Source organism: Gossypium hirsutum, chromosome D08, assembly GCF_007990345.1.
Source record: "Gossypium hirsutum isolate 1008001.06 chromosome D08, Gossypium_hirsutum_v2.1, whole genome shotgun sequence".
Lineage (NCBI taxonomy): Eukaryota > Viridiplantae > Streptophyta > Magnoliopsida > Malvales > Malvaceae > Gossypium > Gossypium hirsutum.
This window is the reverse complement of record NC_053444.1, coordinates 4,433,470-4,449,263: the sequence shown is the minus strand read 5'-3', so window position 1 is coordinate 4,449,263 and position 15,794 is coordinate 4,433,470. Positions and strand designations below refer to the sequence as shown.

Here is a 15,794-nt window from a genome sequence, read left to right as displayed (position 1 = left end):
ATAATGCACCTTATGTGCCAGTATAATTCCTTCGACTTGCCCGATGATGCACTATAGGTGCCAGTATACTTCGTTCAGTTGATCCGATGATGCACTACGGTGTCAAATTAAGATGCAAATTGACTAATCCATGTATTCGTCTTGAAATTCAAGTCAAGTTAATAGGATTATATAAACATGATTTGGCTGTCTGATAGATTGAAATGAAATGTGAATTGATTTGGTATAAATGCATACATATGAAATGTGATATGAAATGTGATATTCAATAGCATGTGAAAGACTATGCAAATAGGCTAAAAACAATCCTTGGGGGATGATGGAGCAATAACGAGTCAATAGGCTTGGAAATGGTTGAGTACTAAATATGAATGGAACTTATGTGTTTATATGTAGTAATGGAAATGAATAAGTATAAGTAACTATACATGATAATATAAATTGGTTAAGTTACTGTGAAATGAATGAGAAATGGTATGTTTTAAGTACATATTAATGTATTGACATGTAAAGATGATCATATGCAAGTTACTATGATAATAGAAGTATTTGGTATGCAACTATGTAAGATTTGATTGTACAATTTCAGTAGGTTTAATTGTATGCAATAATTTTAAACTTGTCTTGCATTGGCTTAAATTATGGAAATACCACCAAGTGTATTTGCTCAGCGTACGATTTGTTTTCTTCGTGTGCAAGTATAGTAGATTTCCAAGTGTTCGAGCAATAAATCCAACATCCAGCAAGCGGTCTCCAACTCAATAAAGTTTCCATTTTGTTTTAAGTATGACGTGTACCTAGGTTGAGTCAAATTTTGGCATAGCATGATACTTATGAACTTTTGGACTTAGAATTGGTATTTTGAAAGTGACTATATGTTTGATTTGAGCAACTTAGATTGTCACAATATTAGCTAGTGTATAAAATGTGATATGGTTGCTATTGTAAATGGTAATGTATGTATATATGCATGTATTCTTTTGACAAGTAGTTTAATGGTTAGTTTAGCGAAGTAACTTAGGTAATTGGATGAAAATGATGCAATGAATGGAATGTATATGTGCTAGAAAGGTTTTATGATTTGAAAATGAATCCATTAGTGATATGATTTTGGCTGAAAAATGTGTTATGATTTGTGAATTGATTAGCTTGTAATATGTAGAAACAATATGTTACATCGCGACAAGATGAAGTCACCATGCCAGGACAGGACATCGAGTATGGATCGTTGCAACGAGGAGCTAAGTCAGTATGTTGCTTTGTGACGGGGAACTCCCGACGTCGCGACGTCAACCTAGAATTTTGTTAATATTATAGTTTAGTCCCAAATCGATCTTAGGTTAGTAATAGAGCTTTCGTAGGCTTGTGTGAGACCTGAGAATGAATATAAATTGTATCTAATGCTTATATTACTTGTAGTTAACTGTGTAATGGTAATATTTGAATGTAATTTGATCGTAGTTGCTCCGGCAATGAATGTGACATTTTGTAAATCGGACCTGGTGATCGAGCCAGGTACGGAGTGTTACATACCAAAAATTACGAGGGAATACCAAAAAAGTGAGGAAATACAAAAAATTCTAAGGAAGTACCAAAAATATATATATATTAATATAGACAATATATTAGATCAGTATGATAGAGATATCATATCGATTTAAAAAATTTACTTACATGACAAGTACAAACAGCTTGATAATTTCAACTGTTAGATTGTTAAAATATTAATTGTATTAAAAGTCATAGAAGGGTGTAAAATCACTAAGTTTTTTCACTGGTGTAAGTAATCCAGAAATCAATATTAAAAGTCCACCATTCTTTCTTCTATTTTATGCATGTACGAAGACTTATAAATAAAATTCCTATAGAAATGCTGATACACAACAAAGAATTATAAATCAAAACACGAGCATTTTAATTTCTTTAACCTTATTTGTATATTTTTTTTCTTATTTTAATTCTATTATGCACCATTTGTTTTAACGTGATTTATTTTCTATTTTTTGACATTAAGATAATGGAAAGGAATCAACTAAGGGTTTGAAGAATTAATTTGATGAGAGAGTGATCGAACAACTGTAGTGCAAGGCTAACATGTATAAGACAATGTACAACTAGCAGCTTAAAATTAATGAAAAAAAGTGTTGAAAAACTTGAAATAACAAAAACATTATGAAGATTTATCGAGAAGATTTCATTGATTCAACCAATCGATGGGTTGAAGAATATACAAACTTATATACAATATTTAGGCTATGTTATATTTTTTTAATTAAATTTTTTTTCTTAAAATGCTATATTTTGCAAAATAAATATATTTATGGAATTAAAATTACTTGTAATTACATGGTGATACAATTACTATTTTAATAATTGTATATTTTACAATTACTTTATGGTGTCCATAAATAGAAGAGAATTGTGTGGCTTTTAAAGGACAAAGCAAATCTAGAGAGAGAGTTCAAACTAATATATATATATAATTTTGGAATTTCTAAAATGATTTTTGAAATTTTCAAGTGTTAAAATAAAGTAAATTGTTTGGGTGAAAAATTATAAATTTGTACTCTCCTCTTATTTACTTTTTGATAATAATATTTGTTAATGAGTAAAATTATATCATCGAGTTAACTCGATAGAGGAAGAGGGAAGACTATATATAGGGAGGAGGAGAAGAGAGTGGTGTTGCGTTCGCCCTTTGTCATGAAGGTTTTGGAGAATTATTTAAGGGAGACACTCCTAAGTTATATGTCCTCTTTTAATTGGTGAATTATTATTTAATGTAAATCTTTATTAGATTAACTATATGACTTACCCTGATAGAGTTGGAAAACAAGAGAAAAGAGTATTGAGAGAGAGATTGTAATTTGGTAGTGTTGTGGAGGAGTTTTTGAGAGATATTTAAGGAGAATATTTGTATGTCACGTGTTTTCTTATGATTGGTGGGTTGTTATTCAATCCCTATTAAGTTAATTATGTTACTTAATGTGACAAAGTTGCAAGTTATGTTAATGATAAATGTCAGCAATCTTATCCAAGTGATTGAGTTTAGTTTAATAATATTAATTGTTCAGAATGTGTGTTCTTTTTTAATATTTATATTCCACTTATTGTAATATTACTAATGAATTACTTTAGCCAAAAAAATATTAATAATAGGGTAGCATCAATTATATTTTGGCTAAATTACATTTAAGGTCATTAAACTATTAGTAAGTTTATGTTTTGGTCACTCAACTTCAAAAGGTTACAAAATGGTCATTGAATTATTTGAAAGTTTTTATTTAAGCCACTCAACTATTAGAAAGTTGTTATTTAAGTCACTGGACTGTTAAGCTTTTTCTTTAAAATCCGATTAGCAAGTTTCAAGTAACGATTCAACGATCATCATGGTGGATCAATAACCATCGACGAGTAGAAGAACATACCTTAGATCCAAGTTGATATGATGGACAGTGTTGGAGATCAAAGAAAAAAGTTGTTTGGATTTTGGTTCGCAAATTTGTGACATTCAAAGCTAATTCATAAAACAAAACAAAAACTAAACTTTAGAAGAAAAAGGGAATGAGAGGTTTTGTTTGGTGCAGGCGGTGCGAACAGAGAAAGCTATACAATTGTGATTTTAATAGTCCAATAATTTAAATGAAAACTTCTGAATAATTCAGTGACTATTTTATAATCTTTTAAAATTAAATAATCAAAATATAAACTTATTAATAATTTAGTGATCTTGGACGTAGTTTACCAATTATATTTTATATTTTTTTTATTGAGTCTTAGATGAGTTTATAGGTTTTTAAAAAGAAAGGGGAAATATCTGAATAGGTAAGCTTTGGTTTTATACATGTTCAATAACACTAAACATACTCACAAGATCATCACTTCAAAAATAAACAGGCTTACAACCAAGATCAACAGATTTCTTCACTGCAGCCACTAGCATCTGAGTCTTTCTACTAATCTCAGGCCATTTAGGATCCGGCAACACCCCAGGTGTTGTTCTAATCCCCGCAACAATCCTCGTAAATTCCTTTACCATCAAACCCTCCTGTGGTAGCTCATCACAATTCACAACTACTCTCTCAGGCTTCACATTCCACCCGATATGAAGATTCACAAACTTTGCACCCAACGTGAACTCGAACGATGCGGAGCTCTCTCGTTGCGGGATGATGAAGTCGTTGAGATTCAAGGAACCTTTGGAACCAGTTATGGTCAAGTCCATGGATGTATCGGCGAGGAAAGAGCAGTGAATGATTGCGTTGGTCGTGGCTCCTGATGATGATGGTTCTTTATACTGAATGGAAGCTGAGAAGGAGACGATGACTCCATCGGAGTTTGTAGTGACGTCCGGTAGGGCGGTGACTACGGTTGGGAGCTGGTAGTTTTTGGCCCATAATACAGCTCCGAGGCAGTACCAGCCAAGGTCACCCAATGCTCCGAGACTATCCAGGTTTCCTTTTACTCTTATGTCATTCTCAAAGAATTCAGGGGATGCTGAAGTTGTTGATGTGCTGTATATCTGAAAACCAAAGAGCAACAAATTCCACTAGTAGATTGATATAATAAATAGGTAAAATTGTGCTATTAGTCCCCGTATTGTGCATAATTCTTAGATTTAATCTCTATAATTTAATAAATTTAGCTCATATTATTCAATTTTAGTCTCTATACTGGCACAAATGGTAGCATTTAAATTTGATTTCTTATACTTTTAGAAATTTGAAATTTCATTAACTGACTTTTTCTGTTAGCAATATGTGAAAATAAAAAACTGACACAACATTACACATCTCATAATATATTTGCCGCGTCAAAATTTGTAACAACAAAACTTAACAAATTCAACAATTACCATTTGATCAAGATTACCATTTTAAAATTCAAAAAATAAATGGACTGAAAATGACAAAATGGTTTTGTGAGTAAAGCAAGTTTATGCAGAAAAATATAAACAACTCAGTTCAGTGTACATTAATATATAGTGACAATTACACTCTTTTCGTCGCTATTACTATATGGCACACTGTAAAATTTTTGAAGCTGGAATCAAATTCTAAATGAATCTCATAAATTTAACAAAAAAACTTACATAATTGACGTCTCCTAAAAGCTTGGAATCAAAAAGCATCTCCTTCATTTTAACAGTCCTAGGATGGTGTAACCACATCGACCCATCCATAAACTGCAGGCCATTAGATTGACATGCTTCAAGTATTGTATCAAGCTCACCCACATCAAGAGCCGTCGGTTTCTCGATCAGCACATGCTTGCCTTTTTGGGCAGCCATGACAGCCCAATGGACGTGCAAGGTAGTCGGCAATGGCATGTACACCGCATCCACCGACGGGTCATCCAGCAGTTGGTCGTAGCTCCCGTAAATCTTGACCCTTGGGTCCAATCCGTTGTCACTTGCGAATTGCTTTGCTTTGTCTATGGAGCGGCTGGCGATGGCGTGGAGGATGGAATTAGAGGCTAAGTTAATGGCTCTGGCCACTTTTCTTGCTATGTTTGCACATCCCACGATGCCGAAACGAACTTGAGCTACTTCGGTTTCAGCCATTTTTGTTTTTTAAGCTTTGTTTAATTGAGTGTGAAAAACTTGCTTGAATATGCTGTGTTTGAGAATGTTCTAAGGGATGAGGATCGCTTCTATTCCCTTACGTGGCTTCATTTTGGGCCTTATAAGCCTACTTAAGTGGTCATCTCATGATAACTTGCCGGTGAAATAATTTTTTATAGGGATTAAATTTTAATTATAAATTTTTAAAAGTAAAAATATAATTTTGTTATTAATTTATAATTTCATATTTAAAGATTCAACTATTGAATTTAGATTTGATCCAATTTTACAAGGATATACTTTTTAGGGTAAACTATAAAAATAGTACCTCAAATTACATTTTAGTCATTTATGTTTGAAATGTTACGTTTTAGTCACCCTGCCATTAAGCTTCGTTATCTCCCTAATGGAAATCCTACGTGACAGTCCAAATGGGTTTTAAATACCGATTTGGATGTCCAACTAGGATAAGAATAGGTTTTTAATAAAATAAATTTAATTAATTAAAAATTTTAAATTAATTACACTTTGAACTGAAAAAGAAAAACCGTTTGTCTCTTTTTCTTTTAATTTTATTTTTCATTTTGACTGAAAAAACTATTTTTATCCCAGTTGGACATCCAAGTTCGCATTTAAAACTCATTTGGACTGCCACGTAGGATTGTCGTTAGGGAGGTAATGGAGCTTAACTGCAAAGTGACTATTTCGTAACAAAATGATAACAGAAGTGACTAAAACGTAATATTTCAAACATAAGTGACTAAAATATAATCTGGGGCAAACAAAAGTGACTATTTTTTTAGTTTACCCTACTTTTTATTTTGAAATCGAATTTTGAGGATTTTTTTAATTAAACATTTCGACTAAAAATTACGATACTACCATTTTGAAAAGTTTTATCAAAATATCCCTCTTTTGATTTTATAATCTATTTTTAATTAGAAATTTTTAGCTTTTACAAAATTTTATGACATTTTTATCTTTTTTTCATATGTAATAAGTAGGGGTGTAAATGAACAGAACGTTCGATGAACTGTTTGCGAACCGTTCATATAACATTCGTTTATATTTGTTTATTAAGCTAAATAAAAGAGTATGAACAAAATTTTTATGTTCGTTTAATAAACGAACGAACACGAACAGAGAGGTGTGTTATGTTCGTTTATGTTTACGAACAAGCTCGTTTATTGACTCGTTTATTTATTAATGATATTTTTTTATAAAAATTCCTTTAGTATATATTAATAAAATTATCTTAAAACTCCTTTATTGTTCCGTTAGTATATATTAATAAAATTATCTTGGTTTGTATTTTTTTATTTATAATATAATTATTAATATTTATATTTGACTATTTTATATCTAAACAATATATGAATGTGTATGTATTTATTGTTTGTTTGTTTATTATTTATTAACATTATTTGTGAACATTAAACAAACGAACATGAACAAAAATTTAAAATTCTCAACAAACACAAACTGAACATGAACAAGCTTAAAAACAAACAAACAAATATGAACAAAAATTTGTACGTTCAAGTTCGAATTCGATTCATTTAGGCCCTAGAATTAAGATACCTTTAATTTTTATAATATGTATCTTATTTAATCAAAATGAAATAATATCAATTTTGCTGGGTCTACCTTGTTAGGGTCTAAATAGGGGTTAGGATCCTCCTAATATGCATGGGATAATAATAGACAAAAAAAAGTAATGAAAAGGAGCCAACCCCAATCTCTAAATTAGTTTTAAGTCAGTTAAAACTAATTCAATTAATGAAAAAAGCAAATTAAATAATATTCAATAGAAAAGAAAAAAATGAATTTCATTGTATTTATTAAATTTAAGGCCATGAAATCAAAAAGGGCAAAAAAAAACACAATTTTAATGATTGACACAAAAAAGTCTAATAAGGTTAAGAACAAGAGAAGGCTGTAATTAGCTGAATAAGTGTTAAACCCCATCTTCTACAGTCAAGATGGCCATATCATCATTTATCCCAAATCAGTTTTTAATCTAAAAAAAAAGAGATGCAAACTAAACCTTGTGTAGAACAATTCATCCTCATCTTCATCTACATATTGGCCATTTTTGACTTCCTATCTGAGCCACCATCGCTGTATTGCAGAAACCGGACCGTTCAAAAACGGAGCGTACTGCTGGACAAAAGGATTAACCATCCTCCCGATCTTCGCCCAAACACTTTGGTGGTAACCAGTTGCAACCGGAGCACGGTACATAAGCTTTAATAGCTATTTGTCAGAGAGGGGAAAAAGGGGTTTAGCCTAATTCATTCATTCTTGAAATATGATTTTAAGAATAATGCATAAAGATCATATAATACAAAAAGCTATAACATGCAAAAGGGCACTATAGGATCAATAAGTTTCCTAGCCTAAAGACATCCATTCCAACACTGTTTTCAGCATGCATAAAATGGGTTCTCTACCAACCTATCATACCATCCAGACAATTGTTAACCAATAGAAAAAAGAGGTGACAGAAGAAAGAAGCATTACAGACCTGCCAGTACATGAAAGTTTGTATGATATTGCGTGGCCACCTGAAAATTTTAATACAAAATTCAGCAAACTATGAAAGCTGGAGGAGGGGTATCTATTGGCTTAGAAATGAAAAATAAACCAAAAATGGTAAAAAGATATAGGAAGCTGACGAGAACAAAGAAATGATTAGAAGGAAGCCAACTCCGATCTCAGCATGTGAAGAGAGTATGCTAAGAGTAATGGTGTTCGATTCTACCCACAAACAAGGATTTTCCAAATACTTCCTGCTTAAACAAAAGGAGAAAGTATAAATAAAGGAATCGACAATTAGACCTTCAAGTACGGACATGCACATCCACAAATGACATGGATTTCGTTTCACCCATTTTTGGGTTGAGATTAAAGAATGTTGTAAATCAAATTGAACTACTCTGCATCTGAGGAATTGGTTAAGATGAAAAAAAAAAGGGGATAAATACTTCGGATTAACATTCATGAAAGGTAAGCTTTCCGTTTCATTAGTACCATTATCTTCTGCGAAAGTTGTGTAAAATCTTCCTTACAGTGCCATAACGCTACTGTCCTATTATCTTAAATGGTATGTAATACTAAGAACGTTGTTTTACTCGAATTGAAGTTTAGCATTATTTTGTGTTACCAAGTAATAAGGATAACAAGCCACTGAAGCAAAGGCCTAGGGGATGGAAAGACAAGGCGAGGCCCAAGGAGGTTATGGATTCAAATCTCTCCACCCCCATCTATGAAAGAGTATGTTTATAACATTAAAATGGGAAAAAAATAACAATAATGATCATAACATACTCTTAAAAAGAACGAAAATAACAGGAGGAAAAAATAGCATGTGATTTCTGTCCATCTGAGAGTCGAGCATTTTCATTTGAAGAATATCATCAATGAATTAACTGAATTTTACTATAATGTTAATAGTCTGATAATTAATTAAAATAATAAAGGATAAAATAAATCAGCACTCTGTCATAGCAGATGGTTTATACATATATGAGTAAAGATCTACCTGTACAAGGTAGAACGATTGAAATTACGCCTTAAGAACTTTGCAACATGTTCAAGTGCTCGGCATAAAATGGGAATCAAAGCAACTGCAGAAAAGAATAATATTGATTCATCACACTAAATGATAAAGAGAATTCCTTAAAACTATTTAGGAACAGAGGAAAGCTTACATTTAAGGCAGAGATGAGAAGTGACAAACGTAAGGCTGTAGATAAAGTAGATAAAATCTTTGGTTGTAATTATTGATTGAAAATACACTTGAATAGCCTGCAAATTCCAGGCCCTTGGTATCTGCATAAACAAAAAGACTCGATTCAAGAGAAGAACCTCAGTAAATCAAATTAAAAGGATGATAAGTTAATCAAATTAAAAGGATGATAAGTTAGTGGAAATAAGTGTACCCCATATAGTGCATACAAAGAGTATAGAGCGGAACAAGCAGTGCCCATGAACGACAGTCGATATGCTCTAATAGAAAGAGTTCTAGTAACAAGTGGAAAGATGGCAAGCACAGCCACGATAAAAACCTGCAAGAGAAAATGTAACCAAAATATATTGGCAGGAAACGAAAGGTAGCAGCCGGCTTAGAATTTCATAATGATTTATTAGTCGTTAAAATCAACTCGTGGTCTCTCACAGACAGATTGCAAGAACAAATCAGGAAATACAATGCACATTTTACTCATCACTTCCTAATATGCAAATACGCACATGTCGGAGAAAGAAAGGAGTGAGGGTAGGTAGTATACCCAAGCATTGACAGAAAATTGTATTGTTTGCCGATCCCAGCGCATAGAAGTTGTATTTGAAGTGGCAGCTGCTGATGCCCTTGAACTTCTAGTGGTTGAGCCTAAATTACAAATTTAGGATTGATTTCAATGAAGGAAACAGCTCATTAATAAGGACGAGCAAATACAAAAAATTCTACAATTTTATGTTATTTAGTGCAAATATTAGCTTCTTTGTCTGACCTCATTGGCAAAAACGAGTTTTTACCTGCATTGCGTGCTCGAGTGCTTTCATTCGCTGATGATGATGAGGTTGATGATGAAGCAGATGGTGTTGATGATGACATAGCCTCTACCACAAGGTCAGGATCCTGTTCATAAAACATATCCCATAAATCATCAGATATGAGTTGTCATGTAACAATACTAGAATATTACTGAAAGGTGAGTGTACTAGAATGTTATAGACATACATATAGATATAAAAGTTTAATCATTGCAAGAAATTGCATGTAAACAACATTAATGGACAAGACAAGTTCCATCACGGGGAATAGGACAAAGTTTCCCTCTGGTTCTATTTTTCAAGCATGTAGATCATTTTATAAATTACTAAGATTACATCCAATTGTTGCTTCTATCCTTTGATTTTTGTTTTGAAAAGCCAATTGCAGAAAACTAGTTTTAATGTAAAACCCAAATGTCTATACAATGTAAAGAATTACAAAATGAGTTGCATGGACTTGAATGGTAAGAGTGGAAGGAATTTGGGCAAGGATCAATGAGGGATCCTAGGTTTGGGACATTGTGACTTTAACTTTCATATGCAAATAGGATAATAGAAACATAAGTCAACAGTTATATTGAATCGTTATGTTAGGTTTGATGATACCTTTTAGTTATTTTCTTATTTAAAACATGACTTTGCTACTTTCTATTAGCTTTTGCTTTATAACAGAATTTTAGGAATTGTTTATTCGTTGCTTTCTTGCTCTTTTGCCTTTGAAACATTTTCTAATAAAGTCCATTTAGATGCAAAAATGTATAATATATTGAAGAATAGCAATTGTAATTGCACCCTTGAATTTGAAGAACAAAGTGCATAGTTTTCATGTTATCTATAAAAATTATGTTAGAATTGATGTAGTATTACACTCTAAGTTTTCATTCTTAATAAATAATGAACCTGTTGTCCACCATTTACTATTGTTTTTTTAACAACTTTATAGAAAATAAAAGCAAATCGCATAGAGGAAGTAGCAAAAGAAAGAAAGAAATTAACCCGGAAGTACTTCAAGACATATTAGAGCTTTTGAGCAGAAGAAGAAGCAAGCAAATTCATCCAATATTGCATTAAGTCAAATTGATTTAATAAAAGCCATAAAAGGGATGAAAACAATATTGCAAACCACACCAAACCCAGTCCATATATCCCAATTCCAGTACCATGAAGCCAATGGCATTGATACCACAATGGTAACAGTGGAAATGGAATGGACTACCATAGTTAGAAAATAAAACATGTACTATTGAAGGAACTAAAGTAAAACAATATAAAAGAAAATGGAATCACCTTAGTGGAATAAATATTAGCGAATACTCTTACTACTCTTTAACATCTTTTATTTGTTGATGACTATGTTAACTAATTCAAGATTTGCAGAAATCAAGCATGGTCCCCAGCTCCAAAACTCAATATCAAATTCAAAAGGTGATCAAAAAAGGTCATAAGGTGAACTAGTCCAAATCCTAGTACTTGCACATATCATGATGTTGAGGCAAAAAAAACTAAGCAATGGCTGGTAAAAGTACCATGGAAGCCCCTGTACTAGGAATTAGATTGCATTTTGCCCCCTCTACTAAAAAATGGGCAACTTAGTCCCTGTACTTTGGATCAAAAAGTAAATTAGTCATTTTTGTTAAAATTTTGATCCATTTGTATTGTTAAAAACTGTTGTGGCTAACGAAATAACCATACAGTGACATGTGTCGTGTCATGTGTATCTCATGCTGATGTACAGGAACCAAATTTTAAACGTAGAAATGGATGAAATTAATAGAAGGACCAGTTTGCTCTTTGATCTAACCTATAGGGCCTAATTTGCCCAATTTTTAAGTAGGGAGAGCAAAATACAATCTGAGTCCTAGTACAAGGGCCTCCATAGTACTTTTACCGCAATGGCTTTTTTTCCTGAGGGGTCAAGGGTCAAGTGATAGCTAACATTTAAAGACTGAAGTAGCAAAAACTATCTCAAGAAGAAGTGAATGTGTTAAATCGAAGCAGTGGCTAGTGACGTATGTCATCCCTACCCATAGATGGTTTGTTTTCAAGTTACCAAAGAAATCATATATAAATTCACAAGTTCCAAAATTGAAAAACAACAAAATAAGATTTGAGCTGAAAAAGAAAAGCCCATATACCAAAAGTTCCAACCATCAAATTCTAACCTACCAACACACAACACAATAAACAAGGGTTACAAAAAAAAATTTCAACGTGAAATTGCAAATTCTCTCTTAATCAGCTGACAAACACAAAACAGAAAGAAACCCAGATTCCAAATTCGTAGAGAAACAAACCGGAAATCTTAAATAAACCCAAAGCACAAATTGATAGGACTATTATAAAAAGAAAAAGAAAGACAAGAAACATACGATATAGCGCTGGTAGAACTTGCGCTTGAAATGATCAACCACATCGGAGCGAGATGCCATGTGAGGAGGAATCAAGACATTGGACCAATAGTCTGCCCACCTTGGGTCGTTCTCGTAATCGTAGGCAGCCGCCGCCATCTTCTTCAGCTTCTGCGAATCTTCTCTCTCTTCTCCCATCCTTTTTTGTGTTACTTTTGTTCCCAATTGACATTGTTGTGGGTTAATTGTTTAAATTGTCAATTCTGCTTATTTTTTTGTTTTCTTTTAATTTCATAAACTAGAGGGTTTATGTAAATTAATTTTTTAAATAAATCTTATCGTTTATAAAAAAATTAAATTAAATATTTTATGTTACGGAGACGCGGTTCGAGCAAGCTGAAACGTATTATTCTCCTATATATAATAGGTTGGGGAGTGGGGAAATTATATCATTAACTATTAATATGTTAATTTTAATTTTTATCTTATTCATAATAAATAAAAACAAGCCAAATATATGCAATTTTTAATTATTTGAAATTTTATATTTTATTTTTCATAGTTTGCAGAATCATTTTCAAAATAATTTAATATTTTTAATGTTTAATTTTAATTAGACTCAGTCAAAGTGTGATAAACAAGCATATTGTAGTGGGTAAAAGTATTAAGAAAACCCTTGTATTTAAGGATGAATTGTATTTCGATTTCTTTACTGAAAAAATAAGTAAATTAACTCTTATATATTTCAAAACGTGCAAATTAGTGCTTCGGTTAAATTTTTATTTGTTAAATGATGACGTGGAACGTTAATTTAAATGGTTAATTACTAATTTAGTCCGTAAACTATAGCTAAAATATCATTTTAATTCTTTTAAAAAGAAACTCTTAACAATAATTCTAAAATATTAAAATAATCTTAAAAATAAGTATAAATTATGAAAATTATTTAAAATATATTAAAAATATTAAATTTTATGTTAAAACAAAATCAAATCTAGATTTATTAAAGCCAAAACTTACATTAAAATATGCTCTTTTTCGGTGAATAATGATTTTTATTTTTTGAAAAATTGACCTCTCTTTCAATAATGGAAAACATTTTCATTTTCAATAAAATTCTCGATTTCATGAGAACTATCTAATGCAATGAGACATTAATTTTGTTGAAATCGCTCTCCGGTGCAACTTTAAAAACACCCATTTCAATAAAATCATGGTTTTATTACTTTTAAAATACAATCAAACTAAAGAAGCAATACATTTACCGTAAACAAAATTTTTTGATTTTGCATCTCTCTTTAGCAACAAAGAAGAAGATGAAGACAATGAGCTCCTTTCACTGCTTCTCTACCTCTAGAGATGTGTTGATGGTTTTGGGGTTTTATTTTAAATTAAAAATTCTAACGGGATCCTTATTCAGAACCTAGAAATTTATGTTAAAATTTTAAGAGCCAAAAATTGTTAAACCCAGCAATTTAAAGATCAAAGCTTCTTAGAGTATTAAACAATAAGATCTTCAAATGGGAAATTTTGTAATAACCAAGGGGATGGGAAAAAGAGTAATCGAAATTTTATAACGGTGGCTACACACCATTAGGAGATATGAAAGTGAGTACTCAATTTTTTTTTTTTTGCTTCAATCAAGTTTTTATTTATGTATTAATGGCTTCGATCAAGCATATAATTTTTTTATTTATTTTTCTGGGTTTTGTAAAATAGGGAAGAAAGTCTTGTAAAAAGACTTGGTTTTTTGGTTTCGACTTGAAATTTTAATAATTTTTTTTAAAAAATTAGATATTTTACATATATATTTTAAATTTTTAGAAATTTTTATTTTTAAAAATATTTTAACATAATCTTTAATATTTTTAATAATTTATATTTATTTTAATTTTTTTAGAACTATTGTTAAGAAATTTTTTAAAAAATCAAAATGATATTTTAGCTATAATTCAAGGGCCAAATTAGTAATTAACCATTTAAATTAACGTTCTACGTCATCATTTAACAAATAAAATTTAATGATGAAGCTAATTTGCACGTTTCGAAATGTATAAGGGCTCATTTACCTATTTTTACAATAGAGGGGTCGAAATGCAATTCACCCCTAAGTATAGGGACTTCCTTCATGCTTTCACATATTCTAGTAATAAATAAAACAATTATTTACTATTTTGCGAGAAAATAAATTGACTAGGATGGTGATGGAAATTTTAATTTAAATAATATAATTACAATTTTCATAAAAAATATTATCATAACTAAATATACTTAAGCCCGGTTTGATAAAGTGTTAAAAAAATTCAATAATTGAAAAATAATATTTTCAACAGCTTAATTTTTTAAACACATTTGATAGTCCACCATAAAAAATAATACATAGATTTTTTTTTCTACAAAAAAATTTAGAAAATTATAAGTAAATAGAGACTTATTACTTAATATAGAATAAATTCAACCATTTATTATTTTATTCTGTTTCATTTAATATTCTATTATTTTTTTATCAAAATATCAAATTATATTTAATATTTAATTTTAACTAACATACCAAATAATTTTTTTTATAATTTAAATTCAACCCTTAACTTTTTAAAATTATCTTTTTAAGCTTATCCAACATAAGCTTAGTAATATCTCATAGCTTTTCAAAAAAGAGTTAAACAAAACCGTCGCCGTTTTCGAGGCAAAACGCAAAATAACACTTTCATGCTTTTTATGTGCTTTGTTGGGTTAAAATTAAAACCATCACCATTTAAATGTAAAACCCGTCAATGAATTATTGATAAAAGTATCATAAAAGTCGTTGTACTAAAATTAAATTGCGTTTCAACTCTTTTACAAAAAAAAATTAATAAAGCAATCATTATACATCAGATCAAAGAACAAACAAGTCATTCTCTTAAAAATTTTATTAATTTATACAGTTAAAATGATCCATTTATATCAACATGAGATACATGTGATACATGACATGTCATTATTTGATTATTTCATTGACGACGTTAGTTTTTAATAATACAAGTAGATAAAAATTTTAACAAAAAAAATCAATTTACTCTTAATCTAATGTAGCACTAATCTGCAAAATGCACATATTGACTTATCAAAACAAATGCCAAACATAGGTTGCTTTGTATATAAGATTACAACAACTATAAATAAAATACTGATTATTCGAATTCAACTTTAAATTATACTTGAACCCATTTTAACTTTTTTACTTGTTAATTAGGATAACAAAAACATCAACTTGGCCAACAACCTAAAGGGCAAAAGCATTATATTGTGAACATAAAAGTTTGAATTCGGTCTCAAACAACACC

At 30.6% G+C, this 15,794-nt stretch overlaps 2 protein-coding genes across 2 annotated transcripts; both read right to left on the bottom strand.

The window, feature by feature from the left end:
• Positions 1 to 3,814: 3,814 nt before the first annotated feature.
• LOC107916872 (uncharacterized oxidoreductase At4g09670) lies at positions 3,815 to 5,763 on the bottom strand. Its single transcript, XM_016846244.2, has 2 exons — positions 5,093 to 5,763; positions 3,815 to 4,522 (listed from the first exon to the last, which is right to left on the bottom strand). Exons 1-2 carry the CDS (start codon positions 5,561 to 5,563, stop codon positions 3,884 to 3,886), a joined length of 1,110 nt encoding a protein of 369 aa, XP_016701733.1. The 5' UTR covers positions 5,564 to 5,763; the 3' UTR covers positions 3,815 to 3,883.
• Positions 5,764 to 7,442: 1,679 nt separating this feature from the next.
• Positions 7,443 to 12,856, bottom strand: LOC107916863 (transmembrane protein 33 homolog). Its single transcript, XM_016846236.2, has 9 exons — positions 12,490 to 12,856; positions 10,103 to 10,205; positions 9,856 to 9,956; positions 9,508 to 9,633; positions 9,277 to 9,397; positions 9,108 to 9,192; positions 8,242 to 8,355; positions 8,091 to 8,130; positions 7,443 to 7,819 (listed from the first exon to the last, which is right to left on the bottom strand). The coding sequence occupies exons 1-9, from the start codon at positions 12,664 to 12,666 to the stop codon at positions 7,667 to 7,669; spliced, it is 1,020 nt and encodes a 339-aa protein (XP_016701725.2). The 5' UTR covers positions 12,667 to 12,856; the 3' UTR covers positions 7,443 to 7,666.
• Positions 12,857 to 15,794: the final 2,938 nt, after the last annotated feature.